We start from the raw sequence: 16,189 nt of genomic DNA on the forward strand, positions 1-16,189 counted from the left end.
AGAAAGAAAAAAGCAAAAAAGAATCCTTCAATATTTTTTCTTCTCAAACTCCAATTTTCTCAGATCTCTTTCTTCTTCTTCTTCTTCATATATTCTCTCTTTCAGATACCCATTTTTCCCTTTCATTTATCAGAGACCATGATTCTTTAATCACATTGTGATTTCAAGAATCATTCATAGACCTAAAAATCCAATCTTTTTCAATTCTTGAAAGTCCCTATGTAATCTCTCTTCCTCTTTCTACTTCTACTTCTTCTTTTATGGGTGCAATCTTTGATGGGTCATTCTTGTTTCCTTTGGGGGTTCTTTTATGGGTGCAATTTCTGTTGATTTGTACTTGTGTTGGTTTATTGACTCTTGTTTTTGGAAACAGGACATGGCATTGAAGAGGGGTTCATCAGGTTTAGGCACCCAAAGGAACAAAAGTGCTGGATCTAGCTTCCCAATTGTGATTCTTATCTTCTGTTCATTCCTTGCTCCTTTGATTTTCTTTGTTGGACGTGGCCTTTACGCCTCTACTTCAGTTGGTTAGTTTATATACTCTCATTAAGACATAGTATTTGTATTTCTGGGGTTTGATTATCTCCCTTTTTCGCGTTTATCTGACTAGTGAAAATTGTGTGTGTTTCAACTTAGTTAGTACAAATTGAGAGTGATGTATTACAACAAACAATTCCTTGATTAGTTCTTTTATGTTTTCAACCATGTCTCAGTCCTAAGTTTAATTGCATACTTTTGCTTTCTTTTTGGTGGAAATAGGAACTAGTAAATGAAGCAGAATCAATACTTTAGCCTCTAGGATTGGAAAGACACTCTTCTGTTTTTTTTTTTGCTCATTTGTAAATACCACAGTACTTCCTTAGTTCTTGCTTTATATTACAATCCCTTTCTCTTTAAAAATGTGTTCTTTGTTAAATGCATGAAGCTACATTTTGTTTTAGGCTAAAAAGTTTGCTGAACTCTTCTCATTGAGTCCATCTATTTTGATGTTGGTAGGATTAACTAAGTTTTGTTGCTTCTAGTTGGAGACTATTTAACGTAAATGGGACACAAGGTTATTTCCTCATAGTGACAAACTCACTCTTTGATTTGTGCACTTCCGGTCAAAAAGTATAATTGTGGTATACGGCAAAAGAATCATATACCTGTGCTAAAGTGCCTTGGTGCTCCATTTTTATCAACCATTCCTGGATATCAGCCAATTATGAAGCATGTTGATTTGGGAAATCTGAAGGGTTTGCAATTCTTGAAGTGTTCAAGTGTGATAAATTTTTGGTTAGTTAAGCCCATTTTTATTGAGAGTTGATAGATTCAGTAGTGGAATTTGATTTGCCTAATTCTGATGCTCCTGTGATCTATGGACTTCTTAAATGGAGTTAGGGAGTACTAGTACCACTCTCTTCTGTTGAGGGGTGGTGGGATTTGGCTTTTATTCTCTCCGTGTTAATGGATATAGGATTTTTCTGTTGATATGTATTTGTTGTATTAATACCAATGTGTTCCTGTTGAGGTTAAGAAAAGGAACAGTACATTTGTTTATTTTAGTTGAAATCTTTTCACTTGCTCTGCATTAGGCAGAGAATTATGATGATGTCTTGTGATCATGAATTTGGATTCTGATTTCAGGTTTCCAATTTTGTTTTAGATCCACCTGCAGAAACTGCACGCTGCATGCTTTTGTGTAATCAATTTGATTTTAGATTCATAGGAGTTGACCTTTTAGTGTATTGGTATTAGTCTGAGACTCTGAGGGACTTATTAAACTCTTGTGATGTGTTGCCTTTTATTAGCTTTTTAGTACTCTCCTTCCATCCACTAGCAGTAGCACTCTAAACAACTTCCACACCTTCCAAAATATTTAAATTCATTAAACTATTCAGATTATAAACTTCGATGTGATTTCTTTTCTATCAAAATAACCTTTTAACTACAAAAACTTCAATAAGTGATAATGAGCTGGGTGGACTCAATACTCCTCAAAAATAATTTTCGTTGATTGCTTGAGGTATCATACATGTTCTAAATCAAAACCTCTTTATCCTATTGCAGTGAATTAGAACTTAGACGTACACCCATAGCAAAACAACAACAGAACAGAGTAAAATGAATGGAAAAGATATGCCTCTATTAGGTTATATCTTTTCTTTAAGAAAGTACTGTTCTATAATTCTCTCCTCTGTGTATTTTACTTTTGGATATTAATATACTAGTAGAGGTTTGCGAGAGCATCCTGAGTTCATACAGGGTGCTTGGCTAGATAGATTTGGTCAATAAAACAAAAAGGTTCTTAGTAATTCTGCTCTGCTAGGACCGGTGATTCATTAAGGTGAGACTGATACCACATTTTTGGAATTTGGAGACTCATCTCAGAGTCTTGTATTCCTTGTATATCCTCCCTTATCAAGATGTGCATCCATCTTGCTCCATCACGAATTTCCTTGTTGATGAAGAACATTGTGAAGTCCTTTTGAAAACCCACTTTATTCTTTCTTCTGCTTCTCATCATAGTCATTTTATGCTTTCTCCATTCACTGGCATTCTAAGGTGTTGTGAGGTCAGATATTCTTATTCTTAGCTCTATGCCATATAATACTGGAATAGAAGTTTGAAAGTGATAAAAAATTGGAATGGTTGGCCCTTTAGCTCTACAGCTCATACTATTGTAGTTTAACTGGAAAGCTCTATAGCTCTATACTATTGTAGTTTAACTGGTCAACTTTCTTGTCTATCTATTTCACAAGATCTGCTAAGTCAGTTAGATGGTTGACTCTTAACATACTCTAAAATCATGTCTGAATATTTTTTACTCCCTCCGTTTCATATTACTTGGCCCATATTGACCTGACACACCCCTTGAGAAAACTTTTATTGGAGGTGTATTTTACTAAAATAGCCTTATTAATGATGCTTTGGGACTCTATATTTGACTACTACTACTTTATGTAGTTATTCAATACCAGGGTAGTAAGGAAAAAAACTAATAGAATTCTCTTGATTTGCTAAATGGACTAGCAAAATGGAACATCTATTTTTGGTATACATGCCAAGTAAAATGAAACGGAGGGAGTATATTTTAAAGTAACGTTATGAGATTGAGAAACTGAATCTCAGATATTGCTAACTACAAACGATATCTCAGAGTAGTAAAGATTTAAAAACTACTTCATTGTACTCCTTAAAGAGAAAGTAGGTCACTTACAATATTATGCTGGAAGGGCAGAGGGTTATTCTTGTTGGTGGAGGGCTTGGGGTAACCAACACTAGTTTGATTGTCGTTGATTGGCATCTTATGAGTGAGAAATGTAAGGTAACAACTGCATGAGTGGCCCTTCTCACTTCTAAATGGGTGTTTATTATTGTACTTGTGGGATGAAATACTCATGATGTAATTGTTACAACTACTACAGTTGCCTCACATATTATTCTAAGTTGTTATAACTCAACTTGTTGTTCTTCTGCAGATCATAATGATTTTTCAACCACTTCAAGTAAACAGGTAGGCTTTGCTATATATTGCATCGATTAGAATTCCAGGATGCTGAATGTAGTTGAATAAGGAAAATTTTCATTCTGCTGCAGGATATAGATTGGAGAGAGAGGCTTGCTCTTCAACAAATCAAACCTTTGTTGACAAAAGAGGCAAGTTTTCAATTTTTTGAATTTTGTTATTAAGTTTAGCATTCTCCTTTTGGTCTACAATGAGGATAATTTCTTACTCTTAAGTAATCATGCATACTTTTCAGGTGATTGACATCATCAAAGCCAGTACAGATGATTTAGGACCTCTCAGTCTTGATTCTCTTAGAAAGAACAATTTGTCTGCCTCATGGAAATTTGTTGGGCAAGAAATTGTAGCCAAGAAAAGTGCAGCTGATGCAAAGGTCTGGAACTCTGTGATGAAAGTCCGGCTACGCTTGGATTTTTGTTACTAAAACTGTGTCCTGAAAAATTACATGACTAGCAAGATACTGATTTTGTTATCTCTTTTGATGCATCACAGGTAAATAAGCCAAATCAGGTAGCTGCTGCAGATTCCAAACCAGAAATCACTAGAGGCAAACGTGATGGTCCTGTTGATGGTAAATAGCTACTTACAGATCTTGATGATAAATTTAGTGCCTCATGCACATATTAATAATCAAAGACTACTTTTTCAGGGGATCATTCGCAGTTTGTGGATTCAACTGCCAAGTCAGCCAGAAGGGTATGTGTGATTATTGGCCGAGCTAGACTCACATTGACTTTATTTATTTCAATTAACATTGGGAGGCTTGCCTTGTGTCTATGATAACTGAGTTATAACTATTTTTCAACCTGTGCTGCAGCAATTGCGAGAGAGAAGACGTGAAAAGCGTGCTGCTGATTTAGTGAAACGAGATGATGATGTGACTGTGAAGCTTGAAAATGCTGCCATTGAACGTTCTAAGTCAGTTGACTCTTCTGTGCTGGGGAAGTACAGTGTATGGCGGAAAGAAACTGATAATGATAACACTGATTCAACAGTGCGCTTGATGCGAGATCAAATGATTATGGCAAGGGTGTACATAAGCATTGCAACAATGAAAAAAAAACTGGATTTGACCCGTGACTTACAGGCTCGGCTTAAAGAAAGTCAGCGTGCATTAGGTGATTCAGGCTCGGATGCTGATCTAACACGCAGGTGGTTTTTCTTGACTTTTTTGCTTGCTTGATCAACTTGCTTTTCTCTCTGCCTCATATAGTGGAGACTAACACATTCATGTTCACTTGTTCAATAGTGCACATGAGAAAATGAAAGCTATGGGCCAAGTGCTATCTAAAGCTAGAGAGCAGCTCTATGATTGCAAGCTTGTGACAACGAAACTGAGAGCAATGCTGCAATCTGCGGATGAGCAAGTCAGAGGTTTGAAGAGGCAGAGCACTTTTTTGAGCCAATTAGCTGCAAAGACTATACCGAATGGGATTCACTGCTTGTCCATGCGTTTGACTATTGATTATTACCTCCTTCCTCCTGAAAAAAGAAAGTTCCCAAGAAGTGAGAATCTGGAAAATCCTGCTCTCTTCCATTATGCCCTATTTTCTGATAATGTTTTGGCTGCTTCAGTCGTTGTCAACTCAACTATCGTGAATGCTAAGGTGAGTTCTGTTTGATATTTCGGAGACCATCATCCACATTTGCCTTTATGCTTTAAAGATTGTGTTGTGTCTGAGAGAAACTCTATGTTACTTTCTGGCTTGTTACTCGTTGGTGCACTACCACTCCCATCATATTCATGATAACAAACACCAAACGTGAAAAAAACATGCTATAGTTGGGTACCCTTGAATATATTTCACTGCCTTGCATGTTTCTGTATTTCATCACCTATATTATTGGCTTTAATGAAATTAGCACTATGTTTCTAGTGGGTATTTGAAGATGTGTGTTGATATTTTTGCAGGAACCAGAGAAACATGTATTTCATCTAGTCAGTGATAAATTGAACTTTGGAGCTATGAACATGTGGTTTTTGTTGAACCCTCCTGGAAAAGCTACAATCCATGTTGAAAATGTTGATGAGTTCAAGTGGCTTAATTCTTCATATTGTCCTGTTCTGCGGCAGCTAGAATCTGCTGCTATGAAAGAATACTATTTCAAGGCTTCTCATCCCAACACCCTATCTGCTGGTTCTTCTAACTTGAAGTACCGGAACCCCAAATATCTTTCAATGCTCAATCACCTAAGGTTTTATCTCCCTCAGGTTTATCCAAAATTGAATAAAATCCTTTTTCTTGATGATGACATTGTTGTTCAGAAAGACTTAACAGGATTGTGGTCTGTTGACCTTCATGGGAAAGTGAATGGTGCAGTTGAGACCTGTGGTCAGAGTTTTCATCGTTTTGACAAGTACCTAAACTTCTCAAATCCTCATATTGCGAGAAACTTTGATCCAAATGCCTGTGGGTGGGCATATGGCATGAACATGTTTGATCTTAAGGAGTGGAAGAAGCAAGATATAACGGGCATTTATCACAAGTGGCAAAACATGGTAAGAATTCTTGTTACCTTTCCATCTGTCTGTTCTTGATATTTGAATTCTTACTTAGTTGGATTTTGGTTCTCTTCTACCTTTTTGCATTAGAATGAAGACAGGGTCCTCTGGAAACTGGGTACTCTACCTCCAGGGCTGATCACATTTTACGGGCTCACACATCCACTAGACAAGTCGTGGCATGTGCTTGGTTTGGGATACAATCCAAGCATTGATCGGTCAGATATTGAGAATGCAGCTGTGGTACATTACAATGGTAACATGAAACCGTGGTTGGAGTTGGCAATGACAAAGTACAGGCCATACTGGACCAAATATATAAAATTTGACCATCCATACATGCGCAGCTGTAAACTAAGTGAATGAAAGCAAGCAGTACATGAGTTGATCTACTCTCGCCTCACCTTCTCTGTAACAAACTGGTCACACATATCTATAATTTGATTGTGACCGATGAGTAAGAGCTCTTCTACAGCACATTTGTCTCGTCTCCTTGGCGCAAATGTCACCTAATTCTTTATTCTTCCCCTCCCTGAGAGTCAAATATATACTTCATTTTACAATTTCCGCTGTCTCTTGTAAGTTGTAATCAATTCCCACTCTGCTTGGAGCTAATGCTCAGTTAGGTAAACAAAGAGTTTGTAATTTTATTTACTCTTTGTGTATTCTTTGAACATCAACTGACTTATATTCTACAATTAAATCTAAATTTTATACAAATAACGACTATATCTTGTGTGGTGAACGTACAAAACGCATGACAAAATTAGTCGAATCCAAAGTGCAAATAGAATATGGCAAGGTGACCATATATTTATTATATGTGTCTATGTGATATAGTACGTATTTGCATAATATGTCTCATGCATCTTCTATAGTTCAGAAAAGTTGCATATGTGAGGTAACATGGGCTGTTGCTCTCTTTCTGTTGATTTAGTACAAGCCACTCATATAAATTTACTGCTCCATCCTTCATCTCAAGTTACTGTAAACTTTTAAGGTTGTAGGCAAATGAGTTCCAAAATAATAATGTCCTTTAGAATCAGATGAAAAGTTACCTACAAAACTCTTTTCAATAATTTGATAGTATAAAATAAATTTACATTGTCGATGTATATAAATTTAACTCTATATAAGCATGTGCATGTATGACTGAATGAACTTGATTGATAGAGCTGTCAATATGGGCTGGCCCACCCCATTCGGGTCAATCCATACAGGCTTTGAAATTTGACGGGTCATTTTTTGTGTGGGCTAGAAAATGGTTAGCCCAACCCATAAGTACGTGGGCTATGGGCTTTTCCGGGTCAGCCCTCTTTTCGTAAAAATATATTTTTTAAATTAAATTTTAATTTAAAAATATTATCATAAATATCGACAAGACAATATTACATGGTGTTAGTGTTACTATTTGTTAATCAAATACACAAATAAAATTATCTTTATAATATTTATTAAGTTTGATTTCAAGTAATAATCATAAATAGCTAAATAGAAATATTAACCTAATTATTTTTCAATGATCATAACAAAATACAAAATATATGAAAATATTCCATAGGCCATGACCTATGTAGTGATTTCCTAGAAATTTTAGGGAATTTTATTTTATGTAGTACATATTTTATAAACATAATTTGTATTTAAATTGTAATATTTCAAACTTTAAACATATATTAAGTTTAGACTCTTGTTATTTTTAATACTCTATTTTATTTTTATTTTTTGATCAATTTTTATTTGGCCAACGGGGGCTGGCCCTATCCATATTTGTCAAACCCCACAAATTGACAGACTTATTCAGGCCAGGCTAAAAAGCTATTTTCTTAAATGAGCTTCAAAAATCGTAATCCAACCCTATCAAATCACGGGTTATGCCAGGCCGGCCCAACGGGCCTTGCCCATATTGATGGCTCTACTGATTGATAGATTAATATTTGACATATTGTATGTCCACGGAAGATTTTTCAATCATAAAAAGCATTATAATATACATAATCATTATGATTGTGTCGACAAAATTTGTTAGCAGCATTATATGCTAGATATAACATGCTCAATACCTAGTTCATAGCACAGATTGGACAATAACTTTACAATGATGTGAACTTTACGGGGGAGAAAAATCGAATCTACAATAATAACATTGAATTATTACTATTTTTTTGGGACCTAATAGCATATAGCTAGAGGACACTGGTAAGTGGCTTAGTACAGTATTTTGTTTTTTTCCAAAATTTTGGCTACTAATAAATGATTATCGCGATCTACTTACATCATTATTAAGACGATTTTATTGTTAAAAATATCTTCCTAAACACTCATTATGTGTGTAACTAATATACACTAATTATTCCCTAGTAGCTAACAGAAAATAGTCAAAAATATCTTCCTAAACACTCATTATGTGTGTAACTAATGTACACTAATTATTCCCTAGTATCTAACAGGGGCGGCTTTATGCTTTGTAAAATAAGGCTTATGCCTTATTTTGGGGGCTCAAATTTTTATCAAGAATAAATTATGTGTTAAAAATTGTATAGAAAAAATGGATTATTTATGATAAAAAGTATAATATTTAAAAATATATTATTTTACCCACTTTAACATCTTTTGTACTTTAAAAAAAATAATAATTAATAGTAAAAAGTGTTGATCAAAGTGAATTACAATTTTTTTTATTTGTTTTTAAATTTTAGTTTCAAGCATTACAACAAGCATAAATGAGGTATACCAAGTCATCAACTTCTTGTGATTATATGGCTTTAACTCTTATCTTTATTTAATATTTGTCAACTTATTATTTATAGAATTATGTTAACAATTCATATAATAATTATTTCACTGAAATGATGTTTTTCAATGTTGAGTTGATAAAATCTTACTTAAAACTACAATATTAAATACTAATAATTTTCATCTAAATAGTGTAAGAAAAATAAAATTTGAATAAATACGTATACGAAGTTTGTTTATATTTAGGCCTTAAATTAAAATTTCGTTTTAGGCCTCCAATTACGTTGAGCCGCCCTGAGTATCTTGAATACCTTTTCTCTCCACTCTCCACCATATTTTGTTGTGTTGCAAGTTGCAACTTACTTTTCTCAAATTTACTGTAAAATTCATTACTGTCTCATACATAATTTTACCTAACCCCTTGAGGTTTTGAACTAGATGTTTAGATATTGTTCGAAACAAAATAATTTTTGTGAAAAATGTTTTCTCGAAAGTGGGGGTTTGGGGGGGGGGGGGGTGGGGGGTGGGGATCAAGAGGTTGGAGGTGGAGATTTTGAGGGTATGGGGAGGACATAATAAATTTGAAATACTCATTTTTAATAGTGTTTCTAAAATAAGTTTGTATTATTTAACTACAATTATCATAGAAAAGAGCTAAAAATAGCAGTTCTCTAGCTAAAATGATCAATGAAAATATTTACTTGCTAATCTAGCTAAATCCATTATTTTAATTTGTGGGCTGGATAGGATGGGTGATGACTTTTTTTCTTCTTTTTTTTTAATTTGTGGAATTCAGGTTTATATGACATAAAAACAAAAATTTATTTTGCAGAGATTTTTTAATGATAAATTTGATTGAACGACTTTAAAAGATAAATTTTTTAAGTTGAATGATTTTACTAATACAAAAATAAAATTTAATGACTTTACTATTTAAACACTACATAAAAAAATATCATTAGCGATAATTAATTAACACTAATAGCTTAATTGCCGCTAAATATGTATTTTTAGCAGCAATTAACACTCTTTGAATATGTCCCTAAAGTCTTTAGCGACATTGGTTCTAATGACACTTAACTAGTGCCGCCGGTAAAGACTTAAGCAGCTCTTTATTAATGTCTATATTTATTGCCGCTAAAAGTTTTTTTTATTGTAGTAAATTTTTTTATAATTAAGTGATCCTTTGAGATATTAACTGAATGGATTAGATAGGGGCAAAAAGGGATTAGATGGGTATCTTAAAAAGTGAAGAAAATGGACAAGTGAAGAATATTCAAGTAAGTGAGAACGACGCAACAGTGGCAATACCAATATTACTTGCTTTTAGAAAATATAATAAACATAAGAACGTTACTTTGCTTATAAAATTTATTTTTTCTACTTTTATTAAAAAAAATTATTTCTCTCATTTTAAAAAAACTTATTTTCCTAGAGAAAATATTTTCCAAAATTTTTGTTTAACCAAAGATGAAAAAAACATCTTCTGGAAAATATGTTTCTCCTTACCACATTATGGACAAGATTGGATTTATTTTGTAGTTGTATTAAAGCTTCTACTAACATGAACGTCAATAGTTTTTTTGTACAATTTAACGTGTTGCAGAAGACTATGTGCCTTCCTTTTAAATATTTTTACACATTACTAATTTTACTTATTACCATATCTTTAGATATACCATTAAGGTTAACCTTATAACGTGAATCTTTACCTAATAAATATTATTGGTAATAAACTTAATCGATGAAAACATAATCTCTAATTTGTTAAGTTTGAATGAATTCATCTCAAAAGCTCAATCCATTTTAACTTGTCTAGTTTGAAGTAAAGTTGAGCTAACTTAGGCTAAATAGCTTGGCCAGTTGGACTATGACTTATTGTAACCCATTTCAGACTAAGCTAGCGTTTGATCATAAATGTCGGACCAGAATTTGAGAATTTATCCTTAAATATTCGTTTGAACATATATTTTGAATCAAGTTTTGAAAATTTATCTTCAAATTATTTTCAATTCCAACTGGGAGAAATTTCACCCTCGCTCACAAAAGTTCATTTTTTCCAAGTATAATATTGCATATACAAACACAACTTTCAGTTCCAACAATCACAACTTTAAAAACTCAAGTTTCCACTTCAAAATCCATGATAAGTGGAAGCTAAGAAATCTTTAAAGAATTAACGACCCACTCATTTACTAACGCATATCTATTTTGAACCCTCAAATTCAATCCGACCCCATTCATTTTACATCCTAGAGAGTTATAAATTCAATGAACATTATGTATAATGAATTTATTTTTACATTGAATCATTGAATTTGAATTTATTTTACCATGAATTATTTAACCAAAAAAAGTATATTACAATGAATCATACACACACATAGATTGTACTTTATGTATAATGAATTTATTTATTTTATATGAATTCAATAAATATGATATATATTTTAATAAAATACATTAATTTTGATGTATTCATTGTACTTTATTTATTTAATGTGAATTCAATAAACATGATACATAAATTAGTAAGATACCAGGATTCCTCTAAGCCCTCAAAACCAACGGTTAGAATCCCCACATCTCTATATAAATATAGTTGTTACAACATGGTCTACTACTTAAAAAAGAGTTCATTTTAACAAACACTCTTCCAATGATTTCTTCATCATATCCAATAACAACAACAACAACAACAATGCATGATAAAACACAAGTTGATGAAGAAACATCTCTTGTGTTTGATTTCCTTAAAAACAATGCAAACATTCCTCAACAATTCATATGGCCAGATGATGAAAAGCCATGCCCTCAGCCACCACCACTATTACATGTTCCTCCAATAGACTTGAATGGCTATCTCTCCGGTGACCCCCTTGCGGTGTCCAATGCCACTCGCCTTGTCAATGAGGCATGTCGAAAGCATGGATTCTTCCTTGTCGTTAACCATGGCATCGATATGAAGCTCATCAATGAAGCTCACAAGAATATGGATTTCTTCTTTGGGAAGCCCCTTGTTGAAAAGGAAAAAGCAAAGAGAAAAGTTGGTGATTATTGTGGTTATGCTAGTAGCTTTACTAATAGGTTCTCTCGCAATCTTCCTTGGAAAGAAACACTTTCTTTTAGATATTCTGATGAGTTCCCCTATTCACATCATATAGTCCAAAATTACATCTTGAATGTCATGGGACAAGAGTACACTCATTTTGGGTAAGATAATTTGGTCTAATATTAACCAAAATAGTTTTATTATTTGATATGAATTATTATTCTATAAGTTCCTACTTTATAAATGAACATAATTGTTACAAACATATTTATTTTTTTAAAAATCACTACTATTGTGTCATACATAACGTAACTGACACAAATTATGCGAGACATTTTTATGTTGGGTTAAAGTTACCAACATGTCACTTCCTTAATTCAACTTTTCTTACTAGTACATGTTTGTTACTTACTTGTAGGGATGTGTACCAAAAATACTGTGAAGAAATGAGCAAGCTTTCCCTTAGTGTGGCGGAGCTACTAGGTGAGAGTATTGGAGTGGGAAGATCATATTTCAGAGAGTTTTTTGAAGAGAATGATTCAATAATGAGATTGAATTATTACCCAATTTGTCAAAAGCCTGATTTGACTCTAGGGACAGGACCTCATTGTGATCCTACTTCATTAACCATCCTTCATCAAGATGATGTTGGTGGTCTTGAAGTCTTTGTGGATGAAAAATGGCACTCTATTCCTACTAATACTAATGCTTTTGTGGTCAACATTGGTGATACATTCATGGTAAGTACAAAAATCAAGTAAAGGATTTCACTTTTGTACATGTTTTAACATATTGTGTGGTAAGGGGTGGAGCTAGGAGCGCGCAAAGAGGGTTCATCAGAATTCTCTTTGTCAGAAAACTTACATTTAAAATATAAAGTCAAAATTGTTTTTTCTTTATATGATTCCTCTTGATGAAATTTCTGACTAGGTCACTAATGGTACTTATGGTAGGTAATATGTCCTATAGTAATTATCATGAATAGTTGCATAAAATTAATTTTAGGTGACTTGATAGTATAAAAATTATCTCCATGCCATGTTAAGATCAAGTTCAATTCATAAATAAAAGGGATAGGAAGGATCATATATATTATAGCTTTCACAACCACACAACATCACAAAATACATGTAACTCAATAAACATTGACAAAACAAGCATGAAAGTACATATGGTCCCAAAAGAACAACATGAAAGACAAATTCATGGTTTACATTAAAGATTATTCATCTATGTAGATCATGTATTAATTATTGTGATGTAACAACGTGGCTAATTTTGTATTGTGAAATTATTGTCAGGTAATGTCAAATGGGACATACAAGAGTTGCTTGCACAGAGCAATTGTAAACTGTAGAAGAACAAGGAAGTCATTGGCATTTTTCCTATGTCCAAAACAGGACAAGATAGTAAGCCCACCAAAAGAGTTGATTACTAAGAATCTACCAAGGAAGTTCCCTGATTTCACATGGCCACTTTTTCTTGAATTCACTCAAAAACATTATAGAGCTGACAGAAATACTCTTGATGCCTTTGTGCATTGGCTTCTACACAAAACCTCCTAAACACATAATAATAATAATATATTATGTCCTTTTATTTCTATTTGTGCCATGCTAAGGTTTGAACTTTAATTTACCTACAAGAAGAGTACAAGGGAATATAATCTTAGTAGCTCAGTTGGTTAGCTACCTGAATTTTCACCTTGTTGGTCACAGTTTGATTCTTCACATTGTAATCCCCAACCCCTACCTCCAATTTTATGAAATAAAAATTATTCCTATTATTATATGTGTGTGTGGCTTTTCATCTTTTCCTTTGTCCCTTTGGTTGAGTATTACCATATGTGGTGTCAAAACATTCAACTTTTTTTTTTTATGATATAATAAGCGAGGAACGATCATATACGAATTCATAATTTTAAATTTATGAATTTCTTATAAAAAAAAAATTAATATGCAATAATAATCGGACAAAACTGATGGAAAAAAGTAAGGTAAAGAAGTAGAGAAATTGAGTTAAAAAATGTTCCTATAGAGATTCAAACCCACAGTGGGCAGCATAAAGTAACTTTGATGGATCCTTCATTGCCACAAAATCAACCAACAATTTAGTTTGTGGGTTCCCATCTATAAATACTTATATCTTTAATAAAATTTTAAATATAATTATAGGATTTCGAAAAAAATTAGGAGTTTTTTATCATTCGTACCTGCTACAGTAGATCCGCCTCTGGCCAGGATAATTGAATGATCATGTGGAGTCTATATACATCATAGACAAGTATGTTTGCTAATTATTGGAGAGTCACTTTTTTATGACAAGTTAAAATAAAATTATTTTCATGGTCAAACGCCTATTAGAGTTTTTTTTTTTAATGTCCTAGAAATATTGAAAAGCCAAATGCCTTTAGGGGACCATTCTTCACTTTCTATTTGTTCATGGACACTTTATGTCTAAAGTGTAACATTTCTCTAACTCTCATAATGTACTTATTTTGCCATCGACCATCGTACCACATCCAACGATGACTTTAATTAGCTCCTATTCAATATTTTTGAATTAGGAAACTCTCCGTGTCATTTGAATTGTAGGTGTAACCAATCTGCTATTAGGGATATGATAAAAGGAGTGCATAAATTATAAATCTTATCTTTTTTGTAAGTACATGCATTTCTATTTTAAATTCGAAATGACAAAGTATGAGACTAGCTAGATAGTTGTGCTTTTTATTTTACAATCAAGTAGTGGGAACTTCAATATTCCAACTGTCTAACCATAATGAAATAACTTGAAGTGAAATGACTAACTTTAATTTATATGTTAAAAAAAGCTAAAGTTTGTGGTGAAAGCATCTTGAAGAGTGCAGCTAGTATATATCTTCTTCTTCTTTTTTAATTATAGAAATAAAGTTGTATATCGACAAGAAATTTCGAGATAGAAAATCAGATATTAGGAAGATGAAAAGGATCCAATTCAATTCCATCATCTGAATTTGACTACATAAAAATAACATAAAGTTTTGCAAGAGGGCCATTTACTTTGCTTCATGTGACACAATATTCTCCAATTTACCAATACCATCTATATAAACTATACATGATATATATGCTTAATTCTTTCAAGTGTTTGGTTGTCAATAATGACATGTATTGTTTGCATTTAGTCAAATATGCTTCATGAATTTGTCTTTTGATCAGTCGTGTCATCATTAAGTTAAGAGTCTGTGTATTCATGTGAACTTGTTTATGCCTTGTAAAGTTCTTTGCTTAAGTTATATTATGATCTAGCATCTCTTTTTTTATAAGCTTAATTGTTTAGAAGTTTGTCAGTCCTTTTACTATACCCACCCTTCGGTCCTCCTTATGGATTCAGTATCATCGCTGAGGTTTTGCCCTACCATAAATGGCACCAAGGGAGTGTCCATCTATAGCCAATAATAATCTTGCAAGTTTATTACAAATAAAGCAATCATTTATATTATAATGAATTTGGTTCAATTATGTTAGAAATTAAACACGACAAGTACTTCAAAAATATCAAGTGATTATATTATACTATTAAAAAGAAACATTGCATGGGAAGTTATCCTTGAGATAAAATGCATCTTCCTTTATTTAGATTTTTATACCTTGATAATATAATATAATATAATGATTCGATATACTATTTTTTACCTTGATATAACATAATCATGATCAGCATATATATTCCTCTTTTTGATGTAGACCAAATATGTCTTCTTTTATGTCTAATTACGTACTTCTTTATCCACCTTTTATAGTGATTTTTTGTGATCTCAATGGACTTTTACACTCTGAAAGGATATATACCTTCTCTCTTTTGGATAATGTATTACTACAACAACAAAAAAATGCGACAAATTTTCGATTTTGATCTTATCGAAAAATTGGTAGTCCGTAACATGAAAATTTTGAATTTTTGATAGATTTCTGATAAAAACATATATACATCAAAAAAAATTATCAATAGATTTCTGATAAAAACATACATCGAAACTTTTTTTTTTTGTTTTCTTTTATTAGCCTCAGAATCCCATTTTATCTGTATTGAGTATTGACAATTGAGACCAAACTTGATAAGAAATTTCGTTTGAATCATATAAGTGGTGCTACAAGTACAAACACAATAAAGTGTTGCCTCCAACTCCAATTAATTAACATGATGCAAGTATTTAATGTAGTAGGGTAGTTTCCAAAAGAAATGCATATTTATAATCTTCCCACTTTAGTTATTATTGTCACACTTGAATGGAATTTGCTAATAGTTTGGAAGTAAAATTACAAACTAATTAATGCATAAAAAATACTTAGCTGAATGCCTAGCTATATATGATGCTTGTAGATTCAATAGCTTCACATGTTTTGTC

At 32.6% G+C, this 16,189-nt stretch overlaps 2 protein-coding genes across 2 annotated transcripts; both read left to right on the plus strand.

The window, feature by feature from the left end:
- LOC125815963 (polygalacturonate 4-alpha-galacturonosyltransferase) lies at positions 1–6,740 on the plus strand. Its single transcript, XM_049495542.1, has 11 exons — positions 1–221; positions 374–527; positions 3,462–3,496; positions 3,580–3,639; positions 3,744–3,881; positions 4,001–4,079; positions 4,158–4,204; positions 4,326–4,660; positions 4,758–5,115; positions 5,421–6,008; positions 6,102–6,740. Exons 2-11 carry the CDS (start codon positions 377–379, stop codon positions 6,375–6,377), a joined length of 2,067 nt encoding a protein of 688 aa, XP_049351499.1. The 5' UTR covers positions 1–221; positions 374–376; the 3' UTR covers positions 6,378–6,740.
- Positions 6,741–11,408: 4,668 nt separating this feature from the next.
- On the plus strand, positions 11,409–13,583 carry LOC125815970 (gibberellin 20 oxidase 1-D-like). Its single transcript, XM_049495547.1, has 3 exons — positions 11,409–11,960; positions 12,218–12,539; positions 13,101–13,583. The coding sequence occupies exons 1-3, from the start codon at positions 11,449–11,451 to the stop codon at positions 13,362–13,364; spliced, it is 1,098 nt and encodes a 365-aa protein (XP_049351504.1). The 5' UTR covers positions 11,409–11,448; the 3' UTR covers positions 13,365–13,583.
- The last annotated feature ends 2,606 nt before the right edge of the window (positions 13,584–16,189 follow it).

The sequence above is a fragment of the Solanum verrucosum genome, unplaced genomic scaffold (assembly GCF_900185275.1).
Source record: "Solanum verrucosum unplaced genomic scaffold, falcon-dt-bn FXZP01000261.1, whole genome shotgun sequence".
Lineage (NCBI taxonomy): Eukaryota > Viridiplantae > Streptophyta > Magnoliopsida > Solanales > Solanaceae > Solanum > Solanum verrucosum.